Genomic DNA, 20,540 nt, shown 5'->3' on the forward strand with positions numbered 1-20,540 from the left:
GAGAACAAAGAAAGGAAAGCAAAAGAGAGAAGGGAGGAAAAACAGCCTGAAAAGAAGCTGAACACATGAAGCAGTTGAATGAGTATGTCTGAGGTATAAATGAGTGTTAACTAACTTACCTCATCAGATACTTTAAACCTTCTCAGCAACGCCACCACTTTCTGCTTGAAGTTTTGTTGCTGTAAGTCAAGAACACTTTTATATGAATACGGCAAGAGGGAATGCACAGGTGCACCACCACAGCTAAAAATGGATACACTGACTGCTCCTAGGTAGAAACATGTATGGGGCTGAGCCACAAACCAAGGAGCACTGCTGCCCTTTCTCCTACCTATATGCCATTCCCCAAGCAGAGCAGAATCCCCCAGGCTACATGCTATCCTATCCATGTTTATATCAACTCAGTTCCAGCCCTGACTGGTTTAGCCTTATTGCACCTCTGTGGGCTCCCAACATACATTAAACATTGCACTCAGCTAGCCATGTGTTTATGTATCTAGTGGAAAGACAACATTTTTTAGACTGCCAGTTAGTCACAAGCTGATGAATGCTTGTGTGAGTGCTTGAGGCTGTTTTTCTGCCTCCTTAATGCAGAAGTTCCACCTGCCTTCAGAGATACAACTAACCCTTTTCCACAAGGGAGCAGTGAGTTTTCACACAAACTCTTACAGTTGATGGGGGTGTCCCAGTCTCCCCCACGTGGGTGACTGGAAAGTAGATTCCATAGCAAGGATCTGCAGTTCATCTTGGCAAAGTATTTCACCCTAACAGTGGAGTTGTAACAACTTGGGCGGGTGGAGGGGTTTGGATGTTTGACAAGCCTTTTGGCTTGCCAGAGTCTGTACCTCCTGAGCTCTGAATGCAGAGCTTCACTCAAAACAATACAACCCAAAGCACTGGGTTTTGCCTAATTTCTACCAAAACCCATAAGCCCCTGGCCTGCAGCAGGATGAAACTAATCTTAACCTTTGCAGAGAGTTTAACAAACCTGGGATGTTTGGCTTTAGCAAACAAGTTTTGCAAAACTCTGCCCCATACATGTTTTCACTAGACCTCCTGAGAGAACTGGCATGGGTTAGCTGAACTATGTAAGAGTGGCAGCTATTCTGAATGGGGGAAAGCAATGTCAATGGGCCCAGCCTTAGTGAAGGCTAGTTCCTCATTTTGCTGGCTATTTCCCTCTCTGCAACTTCTACTGTCTGTGTTCATACACAGTCTAGCCGAGAGATTTTAATTCTATATTTAAGCACCTGCCCAATTCTCAGAAGTGCTGAGCACTCAGCAGCTCCTACTGACCTTCAGAAAAAAATTAGACATGCCTAAATATGACCTCAGGAGATTTTTAAAAAAAACCTTTGCCTATAAGTAGGGCCCTACCAAATTCACGGTCCATTTTGGTCAATGTCATGGTCATAGGATTTTAGAAATCGTGCATTTCATGATTTCAGCTATTTAAATCTGAAATTGCACAGTGTTGTAATTGTAGGGGTCCTGACCCAAAAAGGAGTTGTGGGAGGGTCACAAGGTTAGTGTGTGTGTGGGCCGAGGGGAGGGGGGGGAGAAAGTTGCAGTACTGCTACCCTTACTTCTGAGCTGCTGCTGGCAGCGGTGTTGCCTTCAGAGCTGGGGAGCAGTGGCCGCTGCCTCAGAGCCGAGCTCTGAAGGCAGAGCCGCCGCCAGAAGCAGCTCAGAAGTAAGGATGGCATGGTATGGTATTGCCACCCTTACTTCTGTGCTGCTGCCTGCAGAGCTGGGCCCTCAGTCAGCAGCCGCCACTCTCCAGCCGTCCAGCTCTGAAGGCAGCAGCACAAAAGTAAGGGCGGCATGGTATGGTATTGGCGGGGCACTGCCTTCAGAGCTGGGCGCTCTCCGGCCGCCCAGTTCTGAAGGCAATGCAGAAGTAAGGGTGGCAATACCACACCGCACCCACAACTCCCTTTTGGGTCAGGACCCCCAATTTGAGAAACACTGGTCTCCGCCGTGAAATCTGTATAGTACAGGGTAAAAGCACACAAAAGACCAGATTTCATGGTCCGTGACGGGTTTTCCATGACTCTGAATTTTGTAGGGCCCTACCTTTAAGTTCTTGGCATTATCTAGAAACACCATGGTGTGGCTACTATTAGGTACAGTTTTTAGTTATGACTTTAGGATGACCATAACAAAGCCACTAGATACACAGTTCCCCTCAAACAAGTGAATTTATACCCTGGTTTGTGAAATGCAGGCTGCAACTGTTTTCATAAATATGCGCTGTGTGGGGTATAATGATAGAATGGCGCAAATTGTGGTATAAATTGTTCACTGACATAAGTTTGGGGATGGATAACCATCTTTGTCAAGGGGCTGTGTCATCTCGAGTTACGCAAGCCATCTCAAACTCAGCTTTCCGCGATGCGCCCCTCTCTCCCCTGCCCTATATTCTGCAAGCACCAAAGATTCTAAACTAATTCTATTTAGAAAGTTCTCTCATAAGTTTTTATTCTTTTTAAATATCGGTCAGTCTCTAAGGCCAGGCTGCCTTATTAGTTAACATACAAGCCTCTTCCCCTGTGGAAAAAAGTTAACAAATATTAGTTTAGAAAATGCAGCTTTTATGTCTTTTTATTCAGTTATGGGATTGCAGTTTTCAGATCCAATATCTGATTAAATGCCAGGACTAGAAACAAATTATTTATATCATAAGAAAGCTGCATTACTTATTGGTCAAGATGCATAACTCTGTCACAAGATAGTTAAAAAGATCCTAAAACTGTCACTGATCCAAGCCTGAACAGCTAGTAAACCAGCATCTGATGATTTTTCATGATCCTCATTTAGGGGAAGAAGAAACTTCTTTTGGTGGCAGATTTCGTTTATTTGAAAAAAATGTGGCCTATTCAGAACTCTCTCAGATGTTTGATGTCAGAAATAGTGCTAGTGGAGGTAGATAAGTGTGTAGACTGCGCTTCAGACCTACTCTAAGGTCCAAAATAAATCCTGCTTATTCCATGGTTGCTGCAATAACTCAGTGGCTAGAGTTACTGTAATCTCATATGTGACACAAATACTGTATACAAAAAAACTAAACCATCATCAAGGTTGCAGCACTCAAAGGAAAGTTAAGGTTTTATGCTAAAATTTAACTCTGTCCCCTTGTGTGCATATATTATGACACAGTATGTAACTGCATATCATTTACCAGACAATAGTATCTGACGAGTCCTACAGCCTGAACTACACACGTGCCATCTTGCATTAACCCACTTGATTATTTCGTACCTAATCTCCATTATTTCACTTTGAAATGCTCATCTGGGCTGAATTCACCCTCATGCAGAGGGCCAGCAAAAGGCCTATGCCCCACTTCAAGCCTGCTCAGAGGCTTACAAATGCATGGATCTTGTGTTAGCCTCTGCACAAGGTCAATTTCACCCTTAAATGATTTTCATGGGGGTCCTCTCACTTTACAGGCAACACAAGTGATACAAGATGGTACACTCAGATAAGGCTGTCAGTATCTGCTGTGGTTTGATCGGTACTTTGATCACTTTGCTAGATTTTAGTTCTGGACTTTCCCACCTCCTGTGATTATCTCTGATTTCGCCATTGGGACCATTGTGTAAATAGCTCTGTAAATCTCTTGAGCTGCATGCAAATCCTGGCCAAACCCCTTCAGTGTTAGTAAAACTAATTTCCACCGACCCTGGTTATGGACGTCGTTCTTACTATCGATCTCCGCTGTTTCTTTGGCTTGCCCAGCTCATATTCATCATCGTCCAAATCCTGCACAGAAAGAGGAGTCGGATTTTACACTTGCCTCAAGAACAAACAAGGGCTGTTTTTTTATTATTATTATGCAAAATGTTTCATTTCTGCAACAAAACATGTGCCAGGGACTGATTAGTATCATACGAGTGCACAGGAGAAACTGGCTAAAGCCTGGTCTACACTACAGAGTTAGGTCGACCTAATTATGTCAGTGTCTACACTACAGCCGTGCTCCCGCTAATGTTAGGCCTGGTCTACACTATGAGGTTAGGTCAAATTTAGCCGTGTTAGGTCGATTTTATAAGGAATGCATCTACACAACCAACCCCGTTCTGTCGACCTAAAGGGCTCTTAAAATTGATTGCTGTACTCCTCCACGACGAGGGCAGTAGCGCTAAAAATCGACCTTCCTGGGTCGAATTTGGGGTACTGTAGACGCAGCACTGTGAAATTTGATGGTATTGGCCTCCGGGAGCTACCCCAGAGTGCTCCAATGTGACCGCTCTGGACAGCACTTTCAACTCCGATACACTAGCCAGGTACACAGGAAAAGCACCGGGAACTTTTGAATTTCATTTCCTGTTTGGTCAGCGTGGTGAGCTCAGCAGAAGAGGTGACCATGCAGTCCCAGAATCACAAACGAGCTCCAGCATGGAGCGAACGGGAGACATTGGATCTGATTGCTGTATGGGGAGAAGAATCTGTGCAGGCAGAACTCCAATCCAGCAGAAGAAATGCTGATATATATGCCAAAATCGCACAGGGCATGGTGGACAGAGGCTACACCAGGGACACACAGCAGTGCCGCATGAAAATTAAGGAGCTCAGGCAACCCTACCAAAAGACAAAGGAGGCAAACGGTTGCTCCGGGTCAGAGCCCCATACATGCCACTTCTATGATCAGCTGCATGCCATTCTAGAGGGGGACCCTACCACTACCCCACCACTCTCCGTGGACACCTGCAAGGTGGCAGCCTCATGCAACATGGAGGAGGATTTTGTGGATGAGGAAGAGGACGAGGAGGAGAACGCACAGCAGGCAAGCGGAGAATCCGTTCTCCCCGGCAGCCAGGATCTTTACCTCACCCTGATGCCAAGACCCTCCCAGGGCAAATTGTTCCCAGACCCTGAAGGCAGAGAAGGCACCTCTGGTGAGTGCATATTTGTAATTACACTACAGGGGTTAAAAGCAATTGTGTTTAATATTTGATTTGCCCTGAACAACTGGATGCATTCGTGGCCAGTACAGCTACTGGAAAAGTCTGTTAACATGTCTGGGGATGGAGCGGGAATCCTCCAGGGACATCTCCATGAAGCTCTCCTGGAGGTACTCTGAAAGCCTTTGCAGAAGGATTCTGGGGAGGGCTGCCTTATTTCATCCTCCACGGTAGGACACTTTACCACGCCAAGCCAGTAGCAAGTGGTCTGGAATCATTGCAGCACAAAGCATGGCAGCAAATGGTCCTGGGTTTTGGTCACATTCATGCAACATTCTGTCTTTATCTTTCTGTGTCAGCCTCAGGAGAGCAATATCATTCATGATCACCTGGTTAAAATAGAGGAATTTTTGTAAGGGAACAGTAATCCCCTGTTTGGTGATCCCCGGCACATTAGACCCCGGTCATGCTGGGCTGTTTGCGCTTGACTAAAAGAGATCATCCCGGAGAACAGCCACATGGAGGGGAGGGATGTGCTGCACATCCACCCCAAAAACACAGCCCCTCCTTTCAAACGGCAACCATAGCCCCTCCTTTTAAACGGCTAACCCAACTGGCATTGGTTGCTATGGGAAAGGAGGGTGCTGCAGTTTGAAACCATTCCCACATGTTATGAATGTGGAAGAAGCCAACCTCGCATACCCTTTGGCTTACCTCGTCTGCCTGGAAACCAAATTCAGTTGTCCAGCCGTGTGTGATGTGTCACCATACCGGCTGGCGCTCAATATAAAAGGCAAAATACGACCTTGTACCTAAAACACATGTGCTGTCTTCTGCGAATTGCTTGATTCACTGTGAAAGAGTCACCCTTTTGTTCTCAGAAATGTATCTTCTTAATTTCTACTCTCCCTTTTCCTCCCCCCTGCAGCTGCAAATGTTTCTATGCTCCCCGTATCAACTCCGTCCCTGAGGTTATCGCAGATTAGAAGGTGAAAAAAACCACACTTGCGCTGACATGTTTTCAGAGCTCACGCAGTCCTCCCACACTGATAGGGCACAGCTGAATGCATGGAGGCATTCGGTGGCAGAGGCCAGGAAAGCATACAGTGAGCATGATCGGAACATGCAGGAGGAGATAGATGCTGAGGCTAAAGGGGGAGCAAACGGACATGATGAAGCATCTGCTAGAGCTGCAGGAAAGGCAACTAATGTTCAGAACCCCGCTGCATCCATTGTGTAACCGCCTGCCCTTCTCGCCAAGTTCCATATCCTCCTCACCCAGATGCCCAAGAATGCGTGGGGTGGGGGTGGGGGGGGAAGCTCCGGGCACCCAGCCACTCAATTCCAGGGAAGCAACAGAAGGCTGTCATTCAAACAGCTTTGATTTGTAGTGTGGCTAAAATAAGCTATGTGGCCTTGTCCTTCACTCCTCCCCCAACCCACCTGGGCTACTTTTACTAGTCAGCGTTGTCAGTGATCTCAAGGTTTTTTAATGAATAAAGAATGAATGGATTCAGAACAATAGTGACTATTTCCTTTGTCAGCTGTGGTCGAAGGAGGGGAGGGGGGGACTGGCTTACAGCGAAGTACATTCACCAAAGGGGGCTACTTTGCATCAAGGACAAACACACACACACACACACACACCATAGCCTGGTCAGTCATGAAACTATTTTTCAAAGCCTCTCTGATGCGCAGTGCACCTGCCTGTGCTCTTCTAATTGCTCTGGTGTCTGGCTGTTCAAAATTGACCGCCAGGCGATTTGCCTCAACCTCGCACCCCGCCATAAATGTCTCCCCCTTACTCTCACAGATATTACGGAGCACACACAAGCAGCAATAACAATGGGAATATTGCCTTTGCTGAGGTCTGATCTATTCAGCAAACCGCGCCAGCGCCCTTTTAAACGTCCAAAGGCACATTCTACCACCATTCTGCACTTGCTCAGCCTATAGTTGAACTGCTCCTTACTGCTGTCCAGCCTGCCTGTGTACGGCTTCATGAGCCATGGGAGCAAGGGCTAGGCTGGGTCCCCAAGGATAACTATTGGCATTATTGGCAGCTATTAGCTTATGCCCAAATAAATCTGTTAGTCTTTAAGGTGCCACCAGACTCCTTGTTGTTTTTGTAGATACAGACTAACACGGCTAACCCCCTGATATTGGCATTTCAACATCCCCAACAGTAATTTTCTGGTCTGGGAAGAAAGCCCCTTCTTGCAGCTTTCCGAACAGCCTGGAGTTCTGAAAGATGCGAGCTTCATGCACCTTTCCCGACCATCTCACGTTGATGTCGGTGAAACGGCCCTTGTGATCCACCAGTGCTTGCAACACCATTGAGAAGTATCCCTTGCGGTTTATGTACTGTTTGGCAAGGTGGTCCGGTGACAAGATAGGGATACGCATTCCATCTATTGCCCCACCACAATTAGGGAACCCCATTGCAGCAAAGCCATCCACTATGACCTGCACATTTCCAAGAGTCACTACCCTTGTTAGCAGAAGATTATTGATTGCCTTGGCTACTTGGATCACAGCAGCCCCCATGGTAGATTTGCCCACTCCAAATTGATTCCCGACTGACCAATAGCAGTCGGGCGTCGCAAGCTTCCACAGGGCTATCACCACTCGCTTCTCAACTGTCAGGGCAGCTCTCATCTTGGTATTCCTGCACTTCAGGGCGGGGGAAAGCAACTCACAAAGTTCCATGAAAGTGGCCTTACACATGCGAAAGTTTCACAGCCACTTGGAATTTTCCCATACCTGCAACACTATGCGGTCCCACCAGTCTGTGCTTGTTTGCTGGGCCCAGAATCAGCGTTCCACTGTATCAACATGCCCCAATGATGTCCCAATTGCCACATCCTGTGCTTTCAGGAACGTCTATGTCCATGTTCTCCTCACAATCTTCCTTTTGCTGGGGGCTCCTAGCTAGGCTCTGCACATATTGCAGGATAACGCGCGAGGTATTTACAATGCTCACAAAAGCAGTGTGCAGCTGAGCGGGCTCCATACTTGCCGTTCTATGGCTTCTGCACAGGTAACCCAGGAAAAAAGGCGTGAAACAATTGTTTGCTGTTGCTTTCAGGGAGGGAAGAAGGGAGGGATGGAAGACTGACGACATGTGCCCAAAACCACCTGCGACAATGTTCTTGCCCCATCAAGCATTGGGAGCTTAACCCAGAATTCCAGTGGGCAGCGGGGACTGTGGGATAGCTACCCACAGTGCACCACTCCATGAGTCAATGCTAGCCACGGTAGTGAGGACACACTCCGCTGACATAATGCGCATATTGGCAGGGCCGGCTCCAGCGTTTTCGCCGCCCCAAGTGGCAAAAAAAAAAAACCAACCCAAAACAAAACAAAAAACAAAACAAAAAAAAGCCGCAATCGGCGGCACTTCGGTGGCAGCTCTACTGCCGCCACCTTATTCTTCGGCAGCGGGTTCCTTGGTCCCACTTGGAGGGAAGGACTTGCCCCGAAGAGCCGGACGTGCCACCCCTTTCCGTTGGCCGCTCCAAGCACCTGCTTGCTGCGCTGGTGCCTGATGCCGGCCCTGCTTATTGGGGACACGCACAATCGACTGCATAAAATCGGTTGCTAAAGATAGACTTCTATAAAATCAAACTCATTTCGTAGTGTAGACATGCCCTAAGTGCCCTAATACACTGACATAACTCAACCTACATGAGAGGTGTAGGGCTTATGTCAGTGTAGTTAGGGTGATGCAGTTTCTGTGTAGACATTGCTTAACTTACATGAGCTGTTGGTTGTCATTCTTGTCAATTTTACAGCTCTGCGCTGGAGCCATGAAATTGACAAAGGCTGGAAGGCTCCATGCTGTGAACCCCGTGCCTGGCTGTCATCCCAGGGCATGTGGGGTGTGTGATGTTGCACTCTATACGATTTTATGAAAATATGCTAATGTAACTGGAATATGCTTCATGCAAAAGGTCTCTTGTAAGGTATTATCACAAAGCTTATAATCTGAGTATGATCATCCTATTTGTATAAATGTACCACTCTTGTATCTGAAACTAGAAATATGAAATATAACTCTGAGGGCCTATTGTAATTATGCAAAGTGTGGGCCATTAATAGCGGTTTGGAATCTTGACTCCCATTAACCAGGACAAATGACTGCAGATGGCTGTAAGTCTTCCTGTATACGTGTGTGCTGGCAAGTGGGTAACGAAGTCTTACGGTGACATGTGATCATGTCACCTGAACTGGAATCCATCTTTAACCTGGTACTTTTCCATTGAGGAGGAGGGTGGGGAGGGTGGGAACCCAGAGGGACAAAGGATTCCCGCCTTATGCAAAAGATATATAAATGGGTGGAACAGAACAAAGGGAGAGCCATCATGAGGAATCCCCTAGCTACCACCTAAGCTGAAACAAGGGCTGTACCGGGGAAAGGACTGTGCCCAGACTAGGAAGGCATCCAGTCTGTGAAAGAGACTTATTGAAATATCTCTCAGGGTGAGATTTTTACCTGTACTCAGTTGTATTACTGTATTAGGCTTAGATTTGCGTGTTTTATTTTATTTCACTTGGTAATTCACTTTGTTCTGTCTGTTACTACTTGGAACCACTTAAATCCTACTTTCTGTATTTAATAAAATCACTTTTTACTTTTAATTAACTCAGAGTATGTATTAATACCTGGGGGGGGGAGGGCAAACAGCTGTGCATCTCTCTCTATCAGTGTTATAGAGGGTGAACAATTTATGAGTTTACCCTGCATTAGCTTTATACAGGGTAAAACTGATTTATTTGGGGTTTGGACCCCATTGGGAGTTGGACATCTGAGTGTTAAAGACAAGAACACTTCTGTAAGCTGCTTTCAGTTAAGTCTGCAGCTTTGGGGCAAGTAATTCAGACCCTGGGTCTGTGTCGGAGCAGACGGGCATGTCTGACTCAGTAAGACAGGGTGCTGGGGTCCCGAGATGGCAGGGAAAGCAGGGGCAGAAGTAGTCTTGGCACATCAGGTGGCAGCTCCCAAGGGGGGTTCTGTGATCTAACCCGTCACAGAGGCACCAGCTAGAGCCCAGCTGCTGCCCAGGCTCCCCACTCTGAACCGAGCTCTGGGCTCCTGGCCCCCTGCTGGGAGCCTGGGAGAAGAGGGGGGCGGCCAGCCACCCCCCACTACCACCTTAAGTCAGTGGAAGCACTCCTGATGAGAATGCACACCACCAACAGAAGAAGGGCAGCGGGGACATGAAAAAGCGCAGTAATTTCTGAGGGGGCTGTAAGTGGATCTAACATAGGTCGAGTTAAGCTTGTAGTGTAGACGTGCCCTCAGTCTTCACCTGCAGGGTTTTAAGTACTGGGGAGGCAGAGACTTAGCCCTGAGTAAAGACAAGCAAAGGATTGTACTGATCCTGCATAGAGAAAGGCAGAGAGAACTAAACTGTAGGAGTACAGCATGTTGCTGAGCAACCAGGGCTCAGACACGTCAACACAAATACCAGCACCTCTCTGAAGCCACTATCCTTTTCTCTGGAATCTCAGCTTTCCCTTACATCAGTCTCTATCTGCAATGGTGCAAAGCCCCAAAAACATGAGCGGAATACCCTGTGCTAAGAGGAGTCAGCAGACAGCCCAGAATACCCTGAAGAGGTGTCAAGTGCCTCATTGTGCCAGCAAGACAATAACTCGGAGGCCTATTGGTAATTCATCATTTAAAAGTCAACACAATGATTTCGGCCCTCATGTAAGGAAAGAAGAGGGAAGGTCACAGACTGGACCATTTACAGAGAGTGATCCCTCATTTTGGTGACACAAATGGATGGCATTTGGGAGACACTGTCACTCCACTTTCCACACACTGAAGATGCAGAGCCAAGGTTGGAGCCAGAGCCATTTTGAACATCTGCACGACCTATCATGAGCAGTGCCTCATTCCGGCGATTCACATGGGTTGAGTGTGGCAGAGTTCCACCATCTTTCTTGCCCCAATTGGACCCATCAGAGGCTGAGGCTGCTTAAGAAGCAGCCCGGAGAGATCTCTGTTGTGACTGTCTTTCTAGCCATGGATGTCCAAATTGCACAGAGTTCAAAGGAAGGGGAAAACACTGGGGAGAAAAATAATCTATGCACCACATACAACTACCCACTGCAGTACAGATTTAAAAGTTATAGACCACGTGCAAGTTTAATTCTAGGCTGTAGGGCCCTGTGACATGGTGTACAGGTTCTCTGAGGCCCCCTGCTGGAGGCCTTGCGATCCTACCACACCCCACCCCAGAAAAGGAACAGCAAAGGTGGGTCCCCCAGGCTTGCCTAGAAAGGCTGCAGAGAGGGAGCCAATCAGAGCACCGCAGGCTCAGTTAAAAGGAGCTGCAAGAGCTGAGCGATTAATATCAGTTTACACCCTTCTGGGGAAGAAATCCTTTGTAGAGCATTGAACAGCAGCTTCTCATACAATACCTGTCCATGGACAGCATCATCACTGGCTTCCTGCTCAGAAGAGAAGCTCTCATACTCTTCTTCAGAATAGTTATCTGTAATGTAAGGAAAGGGCACAAAGTCTTAGAAGACTCCCTTTGGAAAGAAGGGGAAGCCTTGTTGCTCAGGAGAGCAAACTTCAAAAAATTCACACTGGCTAACATTCCTAGAATCAAGGAATATGAACATTTGGGGAGAAGACTAAGGGCGTATCTTTTAGCTGCACTAGAAAGGTAGGATGAGAACTTCCCACAGAGAGAGCGAGTATGATAAATACTCAGCTAGCAGACAGGAAATTCACCCACAAAGTAGAGAAGATTGGCATGCAGGTGAGCCCTTCCCCTGGAGGGAGCTAGTCTGCAATGCCCACCCCAATAGGAAATAAGCAGGGACCGCTGCCATATAGTCCAAGATGGAGTGGGCATCACTCCGCCTCTACCCATGGGGCAACTCAAGCTACACACTTCTCCAGATTTATTCCCCTAACCAGGCACAGCTGGTATGCAGGACCAAATATGGTGAGGGGAAAAAAAGATCCTGTTCCTTACTGAAATGATACACCAAGTAAATTGTCTCACTCTATTCTGGACTCCAACTAGGCATCTGTGTGGTGCATGCCCATGTATCTTGCAATATGGACTTCCTATCTGAAATCAGAATGAAGCCATCACTTTAAAAAAAAAAAGAAAAAAAAAAGCGCCCATGAACTTACTCTCCAGAAGTGTGCAAGATTTAGTCACGTGAGGTAAACCAGAGTAACAAGGGAGTCTAGCCTCCAGAGATCATGCAGTAGAAGCTATCTATGGAAGCACTTCTCATCTTGTTTTTTGTAACAGCCAGTTGATACAGTAGTCACCAATCAAAAACAGGACAAGGAGATAAACATTTATATCTAACTTACTAATGGAATTTTCAATGCACACTGCCCCATACTACCCAAGTGTCTAACAGCAAAGCAACAGTTCAAAATATCACCAGCTCCAAACAGGTCTCTACTTCCTTGGAGTGTCCTTCAGCTCTCAAGTGTCCTTGAAAATGTCCTCTCTTTCCCCCGAGTCAGTGAGGAGTCAGTTTGTGGTCTATTGATGCATACAAATACTATTTCATTTAACTTTTGGTGTTGTGCTTCCCATTTGTACTTTGGTTCGCCCCTGCAGAGAGTTTCTCTAGATTTTTATGTTACAGTATTTGGTATAACAAGTGTATGGTGAATGTGCCAAGTGCTCATGACAACTTTTGTTCCAAACAGTGACGTTAAGCGAGACCAAACTGGAACCAATCTATATTCTGTTTAGATGTTGTAGTGAGCTCTTAGTTTAATGCCGAGAGTGTGCAGAAATGGAACCTTGGAAAACCAACTGCAAAATGGGGTTCCTATGGCTCCCTAATGATGGTGCTTGTGTATGATGCAACAGAGAAGGGAATTGAACAACATGGGCCCGAATTCTGTTGCTCCTTACATACATCGCGAAAACCTCTTTCATATTACTGTAGAGTTATAGCACTGGTAAGAACTGGTACTGATTTGTCTTAGAAATTAACTCCATTTGCCTGCGATTCTACCACTAAACACTAGCCTTCAGAGTGCAGGATTGTATACCATTAGCTACAAACCCTCCCCCCCATCCCTCAGTCCATTCCCAAATGTCAAATAATTACATGCTATTGCCATGGTGTCACTGGGGGCTGCTGCTGAACCCCCATCTCCAAACATGCGCTGCCATACCCAGTGTCAGCTGAGGTTTATTCTTTTATAACAAAGGTTAAACAGAAGGCAGCCTTAAGTCAATACCTGGCCCCCAGGCTTCAGGGCCACTCCCCCCAGGGGTCTCTGACACTCCAGCTCCTGGCAGCTTCCTTGCCTTGTCCAGGTCTGCTTCCCTCTCTTCCTGGAACCCCTGGCCCCCTTGCTCCAGAGACCCACCACAGGAGTTGGCTCCACTCCAGTGTGACCTCTACTGACCACGGCTCAGCCTGTCTTGGTCCTTCCTCCCCAGCTGCCTACCAGCAGCCCTTTATAGGCCCTGGTGTAGCCCAGCCCCCATTAATTAGCTGGATGAGGCTCACCTGCTCCAGCCTAGGGAAGCTGGGCTCAATCATTCTGCAGAGACCAGCTACCATGTGACACATGGTAAAGAGGTAAGGAAATCTGAACTAGTGCCATATGAGAATTTATCAAGAACCAATGGAGCACAGGATCTCAGAAGCCATGGGGTTTGTCTACATGGTGATTATCCACTGTAGCTATTCCAGGCTAGCGTCCCACATAGACACACACATTCTTTACTGAGAGTGCCTTTTTGTGGTTTAGCTTGATCTTCAGTAGACAAGCCCTACGTCAGAGGGGGGGGAGGGATAGCTCAGTGGTTTGAGCATTGGCCTGCTAAACCCAGGGTTGTGAGTTCAATCCTTGAGGGGGCCACTTAGGGATCTGGAGCAAAATCAGTACTTGGTCCTGCTAGTGAAGGCAGGGGGCTGGACTTGATGACCTTTCAAGATCCCTTCCAGTTCTAGGAGATGGGATATCTCCATTAATTTACAATTTATTTTTTTTATTTACAATTTAGAGGATTTGACTTCACAGAGAATATGGAAGAGGAGGAGAACAAAGCTGATTTCCATGGTTATTTGCAGTGCTCTGTTTTGGTTCCTCTTCACCCCTCACAACCTGCTGGGTCAGGAATTTCCTAGACCACATTGTAGTTTTTAAAAAAAAATATTTAGTTCTTCTCTTTCCAGGCCCTGCCCTCCTTGAAGCCATTTGGTTATCACTAAAATGCAGAAAGTGGCACATTGTTATTTGTGCTGTTTGAAGGCCCCCTGCAGGACCAGGGCCCCACTGGGACAGGCACTTTACAAACGTAAGGCAGTCCATGCCTTACGTGTTTTTTTGTTTGTTTTTTGAAAGAACATGCCATCTGAAGAGACCAAGAGGAGGAAGCGGGAAGGGGATTTGACATGATGGGGAAGGGAGCAAGATGGTGGCATAGACAAGGCCAGCTTTAGACTTTTTCTGTTTTATTTATATCACAAAAATGTAAGTTGAAGCAGTTTCCAACCAAATGGGCTTTCAGGAAAAAGGAAGGGATTGTCGGGGGAAGAGACGGGAGAAGAAATAGACGGGCTTAAGTTCAATAGAGGGCATATTTTTACCTGTGGACTTGATCTTCTGGCTAGGCTGCATGGTGCTGTCTTCATGGTCTATTGGCTGACTAGACAGTGAGAAGATCCAGATCTCTGCTACTTTGGCCGTGGTTTCCTTGATGTTACTGAAAAGGCTCAGAACCTGGCCTCCTTCAGTCGGGTGCTGCATCACCTGGGATTGGGGAAGTAACAGTCTTGTATTTAAATATTGTGGGCCTGATTCCCATCCACTAACATTGGAAGAGTTATTTAAGGAGTTACTCTGGGTATGCAAGAAGGCTCAAATGCCTGGGTCTAGAACAGGGGCGGGCAAACTTTTTGGCCTGAGGGCCGCATCGGGTTTTGGAAATTGTATGGTGGGCTGGCCCCCGCAACCTATCCGCCCCCCCCCGCTTCTCACCCCCGACGGCCCCCCAGGACCCCTGCCCCATCAACCCCCGTATCCTTCCTGACTGCTCCCCCGAACCTCTGCCCCATCCAACCACCCCTTTTCCGTCCCGACTGCCCCCGGAACCCCTGCCCCTGACTGCTCCCCGCCGCCCCATCCACCCCCTCCTTCCTGACTGCCCCCCCGACCCCTGCCCCCATTCAACCCCCCTGTTCCTGCCCTCTGACCACCCTGACCCCTATCCATACCCCCACCCCCTGCCCACCACCCCGAACTCCCCTGCCCTCTATCCCCTGCCCCCCCGCCCCTTTACCGCGCTGCCTGGAGCATCGGTGACTGGTGGCGCTACAGCCACGCACCGCGCAGCACAGAGCACCGGGTCAGGCTGGGCTCTATAGCGGCGCTGCCCCAGGAGCTTGCAGCCCCGCTGCCCAGAGCATTGCACCGGTGGTGGGGCAAGCTGAGGCTGCGGGGGAGGGGAAACAGCAGGGGAGGGTCTGGGGGCTAGCCTCCCGAGCCAGGAGCTCAGGGGCTGGGCAGGAGGGTCCCGCGGGCCAGATATGGCCCACGGGCCGTATTTTGCTCACCTCTGTTCTAGAAGAACAACCAGCTATAGACACTATTTAATGCTATTTCAGAATTTACTTGGCTATCAACTCAAGGAAGTGGCAGGGACAGAAGATTTCAGTTTGACATGTGATCAGATCATACTGAAGCATGTTATTGGATTACCCTCGTTATTATTCTGTTAGCTTGCCTGGGTACTAATTTTAGTGATCATTAAGTTATCCAACTCGTGAATTCCCAAACAAAAACCCTCCAAATCTACTTTAAAGCCAGCTGAAGAAACCATCCGCAATGACGTTTCCCTGGACAAGCACATTAGGTGCTTTATAGAACAAACTGAAAAAAGCAAGTCCTTGCCCCAAACAGCTGACAACCTAGATGTGACAATGAGAACTGGTCAAAGCATAGGCAAAGGGACATCTTTGTGGCTCTATAAAAAATGGAATTTGCTTCTTAATTCTTTGCCACCTTCAACGTGATGATGATCACACCTTCCTCCTATAGATTCTCTTCTAGGCTTCCAAGACTGTCCCTCTTGTGCTCTTCCCACCCATGCAAATGCCCTTTCAATAGCACCTCCCCTCCTGGTCTTTATCAGTGTTCCTCAGGACTCTATATCTGGCCCCCTCCTATTCTCGACCTTCCCCCCGGGTGACCTCATCCACTCAAGGATTCAACTGGCCACCTTTACGCTGGTGATTCACCAGTCTACCCCTCCTACCCTTAACCTATCTGTTCAGTTTTGCATCTGATATCATCAGGGAGAAGAAGAAAAACTCTTGTAAGAATTAAGAAACTAAAAATTCCAGGACGTACTATTTATAGGGTGCTTTATCAGAAACTGGATGTTTTTTAAGTTTGGAATTTTTTTGAAATTCACTGCTGACAATCTCTTCTAGGTTCAAACACATTGCAAATACTTCACAGATATTTAGCATTTTCATATCCTCTGCTGTCAGAAGTGACAGAACAGTAAGAAAAAGTATTATATTTCAACAGTGAATGCTTAACATGTTAAAGAGATTTGCTTGTGAGCTTACTTGAGTGCTGCTCATATTTTTTAGTTTAATTTCCAATTAGTAACAATGAACCAAACATGATACAAGACAAACAAACAAACAAAAAGGCCAAAAATTAGAATTTAACCGAAACTCAAATGCAGTAGTGAAAACGTATTTCGATTTAAAAGCACAATTCACACAAAATAAATCTGTAGATAAATCAATCAATTATCTAATATCACAAGAACCTAGCATGATTGCAGTGTTAAACCATTTCATTTAGCAATAAATTCTCCACTGATGGAACTAAATTTATGGAATGAAATTTTCTGGAAGATTTCTATGCTAAGTGTAGTATGGCAGGTTTCTGCTACACAATGCTTCTAACACTATATTTTTAATATTTACAAGTACACAGCTGCGTAGATTAGGGAATAAAAAAATTAGAGTGGAGCTAACTGAAGTTCAGTGGATACCATAAGCATCTCCTGCAACTACTGATTCAAAGTTGAAAGTCAGCTTGCTTTGGTCATCTGCTTTCCATGAATATTCAAGCAATCAAGTTGTATTAACAAGAATGACCATGAAAAGTAAGCTTCAAGATTTCAATGCCTGAAAATGGTGGAAATTATACAATCATGGTGAACTATCATCACGCACATGCAGAAAGGGACAGAATTAAGATTGCATAGGCTACTTTGATTTCAGCATTTCCTAACTTTGAAATGCTGGATTTTGCAACCTTAATGTATTTGGATGGAGTAAGATAAAATGTGTTATTTATGTTCAAGAATTCAAGAAACAGACAGATGTTAGCTCAACTGAATTAAATTTACTGCATCTTTGGTTGACTGTTCTTGTGCATTATTTTTTCAGAATATTTATTAGAAGTGCTTAAACTCTCATGCCAAAGTGTGTTTTAAAAACAGGGGGAACGATAGCATACTTGGGCAAAGTACTTGGAACTGAGCCCGAACCTTAAAAATGCTACGAGAAATAAGCCAGCCCTTGCTTCTCCTGCTTATATTTTATAGAAAATACACAGCATTTATTACTTTATATTATTTCCATTAACACTCTTGCCCTATAAACCTTGGTACACTTGAAAAGTGAGACACATATGAAAGCCATCTAGGTACTTTTCTCAGAAAAGAATGGTAGCCTTGGATTTAAACTGAGGATAAGGGCATATGCTGACTCCATCCGAACGCTTTGAGTTGTGCTGATGAACATCTACCTCGGCCATGTTGATGGAGCCCACTGCTAAAGTCTTGTAGCCCAGAATCGTTCGGTTTTTGTATCGCTTCCTCCTTTGCAGCATGATCTGAAGCTTGTTGCCTTCTCTTTTCAAGAAGTGAGGATACTGAAGTTAGAATACAATTTGAAAAAATGTTACTTCTTGTCACTAGCTCCCAGCTACCCCATTTACAGCTGACACACACTTGTGCTTGTTAAGGTTAAATACCTTGCCCAGTCCCAGTGCTTTTAAAGATATTTACAGTTCACCTAATCTTTTGTTCTAGGAGTAGCAGCAGCAGCTGACAACTCTGCACTGGTTCCAAGGAAGACCAAGCTTTAGGTACTTCTGACTGAAAACTCTTGGCTAGTTTTTTACAGCCAAACATTCTCTTTTCACCACTCTGTTCATTCTGCCCTCACAACACTGAAGAATGCAAAATAATTACTCAGCTTACAAAAACAGCTCTGCAGAAGTGCTTTCAATGGGTCTCTAACAGAACATGAGCTTGTTTGGGTGGCTGGTAAGGGAAATCTGTTTGTGTAAACCTCAATTGACCTATGTACATTATACAGGAAAGGAACTGGCCCAGCCAATCACAGCACAGGGAGGCCTGATCCTCAACTGTACATTTATTTCTCATGTAAGCAACTTCCTGAATGGCTGGCGTTTTATGTGCACAATGTCCTCATGGTTATTTCTCAGTAGACAAACTGAATCCCTGCGTGCTGTCTTGCTGACAGCTATTTGCAAGAGTGCAGAGATCTGTGTAACCACTAGGGCTGTTGATTATTCACAGTTAACTCACACGATTAACTCAAAAAGATTAATCACAGTTTCAGTTGCACTGTTGAATAGAATACCAATTAAAATGTATTAAGTATTTTGGGATGTTTTTCTACATTTTCAAATATATTGATTTTAATTACAACACAGAATACAAAGAGTACACTGCTCATTTTATATTTTTATTACAAATATTTGCACTGTAAAAATGATAAACAAAAGAAATCGTATTTTTCAATTCACCACATACAAGTAGTGTAGTGCAATCTCTTTACCATGGAAGTGCAATTTACCAATGTAGATTTTTTTGTTACATAACTGCACTCAAAACCAAAACAATGAAAACTTTAGAGCAGGAGGGGGCAAACTTTTTGACCTGAGAGCCACATCTGGGTATGGAAATTTTATGGCGGGCCATGAACACTCATGAAATTGGGGTTGGGGTGCTGGAGGGGATGATGGCTCTGGCTGGGGGTGCGGGCTCTGGGGTGGGGCCAGAAATGAGGAGTTAAAGGTGCAGGAGGGGGCTCAGGGCTGAGATGCAGGGGGGGGGATGAGGGTTCTGGCTGGAGGTGTGGGGTCTGGGGTGGGGATGACGGGTTTGGGATTTAGGAGGGTGCTCCAGGCTGGGACCAAGTTCAGAGGGTGGGGCAGGGGGTTGGGGCACGAGGGTTCCAGCTGTAGGTGTGGGCTCTGGGGTGGGGCAGGGGGTTGGGGTGCAAGACGGTGCTCCAGGCTGGGATTGAGGCGTTCTGCAGGCGGGAAGGGGATCAGGGCTGGGGGTTGGGGCCCGGGAGGGGGTCAGGGGTGCAGGTTCCATGCGGTGCTTATCTCAAGCAGCTCCCAGAAGCAGCAGCATGTCCCCCCTCCAGCTCTTATGCAGAGGCGTGGCCAGGCGGCTCTGTGTGCTGCCCTGTCTGCAGGCACCACCCCTGCAGCTCCCATTGGCCGCAGTTCCCGGCCAATGGGAGCTGCGGGGGTGGCGCTTGGGGTGGGGGCAGCATGCGGAGACCCCTGGCTGCCCCTACGCGTAGGAGCCAGAAGGGGGACATGCCACTGCTTCTGGTAGCCACGTGGAGCGCCCCCCAACCCCGCTCCCCAGCTGGAGCGCGGGAGTGGGGCAAGCCCCAGATCCCGCTCCCAAGCGGGAGCTCGAGGGCCGGATAAAATCGGCTGGCGGGCCAGATGTGGCCCGCAGGCTGTAGTTTGCCCACCCCTGCTTTAGAGCCTACAAGTCCACTCAGTCCTACCTCTTGTTCAGCCAAACGCTAAGACAAACAAGTTTGTTTACATTTACAGGAAATAATGCTGCCCACTTATTTACAACGCCAACTGAAAGTGAAAACAGGCGTTCGCATTGCACTTTTTTAGCCAGCGTTGCAAGGTATTTACTTGCCAGATACGCTAAACATTCAAATGCCCCTTCATGCTTTGGCCACCATTCCAGAGGACATGTTTCCATGCTGATGATGCTTGTTTAAAAAAATAATGTGTTAATTAAATGTGTGACTGAACTCCTTGAAGGAGAATTGTATGCCTCCTGCTCTGTTTTACCCGCATCCTGCCATATATTTCCTGTTATAGTAGTCTTGGATGATGACCCAGCACCTGTTGTTCATTTTAAAAACACTTTCACTGCAGATCTGACAAAACGCAAAGAAGGTACCAATGTGAGATTTCTAAAGATAGCTACAGCACTCGACCCAAGGTTTAAGAATCTGAAGTGCTGTCCAAAATCTGAGAGGGACGAAGTGCACAGCATGCTTTCAGAAGTCTTAAAAGAGCAACACTGAGATGCGGAAACTACAGAACCATCAAAAAAGAAAATCAGCCTTCTACTGGTGGCATCTGACTCAGATGATGAAAATGAACATGCGTCGGGCGGCACTACTTTGGATTGTTATCAAGCAGAACCCGTCATCAGTATGGATGCATGTTCTCTGGAATGGTGGTTGAAGCATGAAGGGAGATATGAATATTTAGCGCATCTGGCATGTAAATATCTTGCAGTGCTGGCTACAAAAGTGCCATGAGAATGCCTGTTCTCACTTTCAGGTGAC

General features: G+C 46.6%; 1 protein-coding gene across 1 annotated transcript in view; it reads right to left on the minus strand.

The window, feature by feature from the left end:
- LOC113407548 (phosphofurin acidic cluster sorting protein 2-like) overlaps positions 1-20,540 on the minus strand; it is a 169,588-nt gene that overhangs the window by 70,452 nt on the left and 78,596 nt on the right. The window contains exons 4-8 of the mRNA XM_026656180.2: positions 17,695-17,820; positions 14,511-14,673; positions 11,340-11,413; positions 3,685-3,765; positions 120-179 (exon numbers count right to left, since the gene is read on the minus strand). Of these exons, the coding sequence (XP_026511965.1) occupies positions 120-179; positions 3,685-3,765; positions 11,340-11,413; positions 14,511-14,673; positions 17,695-17,820 (504 nt within the window). The remainder of the gene's footprint in view (positions 1-119; positions 180-3,684; positions 3,766-11,339; positions 11,414-14,510; positions 14,674-17,694; positions 17,821-20,540) is intronic.

Source organism: Terrapene carolina, unplaced genomic scaffold (genome assembly GCF_002925995.2).
Source record: "Terrapene carolina triunguis isolate 2854851 unplaced genomic scaffold, T_m_triunguis-2.0 Scaffold212, whole genome shotgun sequence".
Taxonomy (NCBI): domain Eukaryota; kingdom Metazoa; phylum Chordata; order Testudines; family Emydidae; genus Terrapene; species Terrapene triunguis.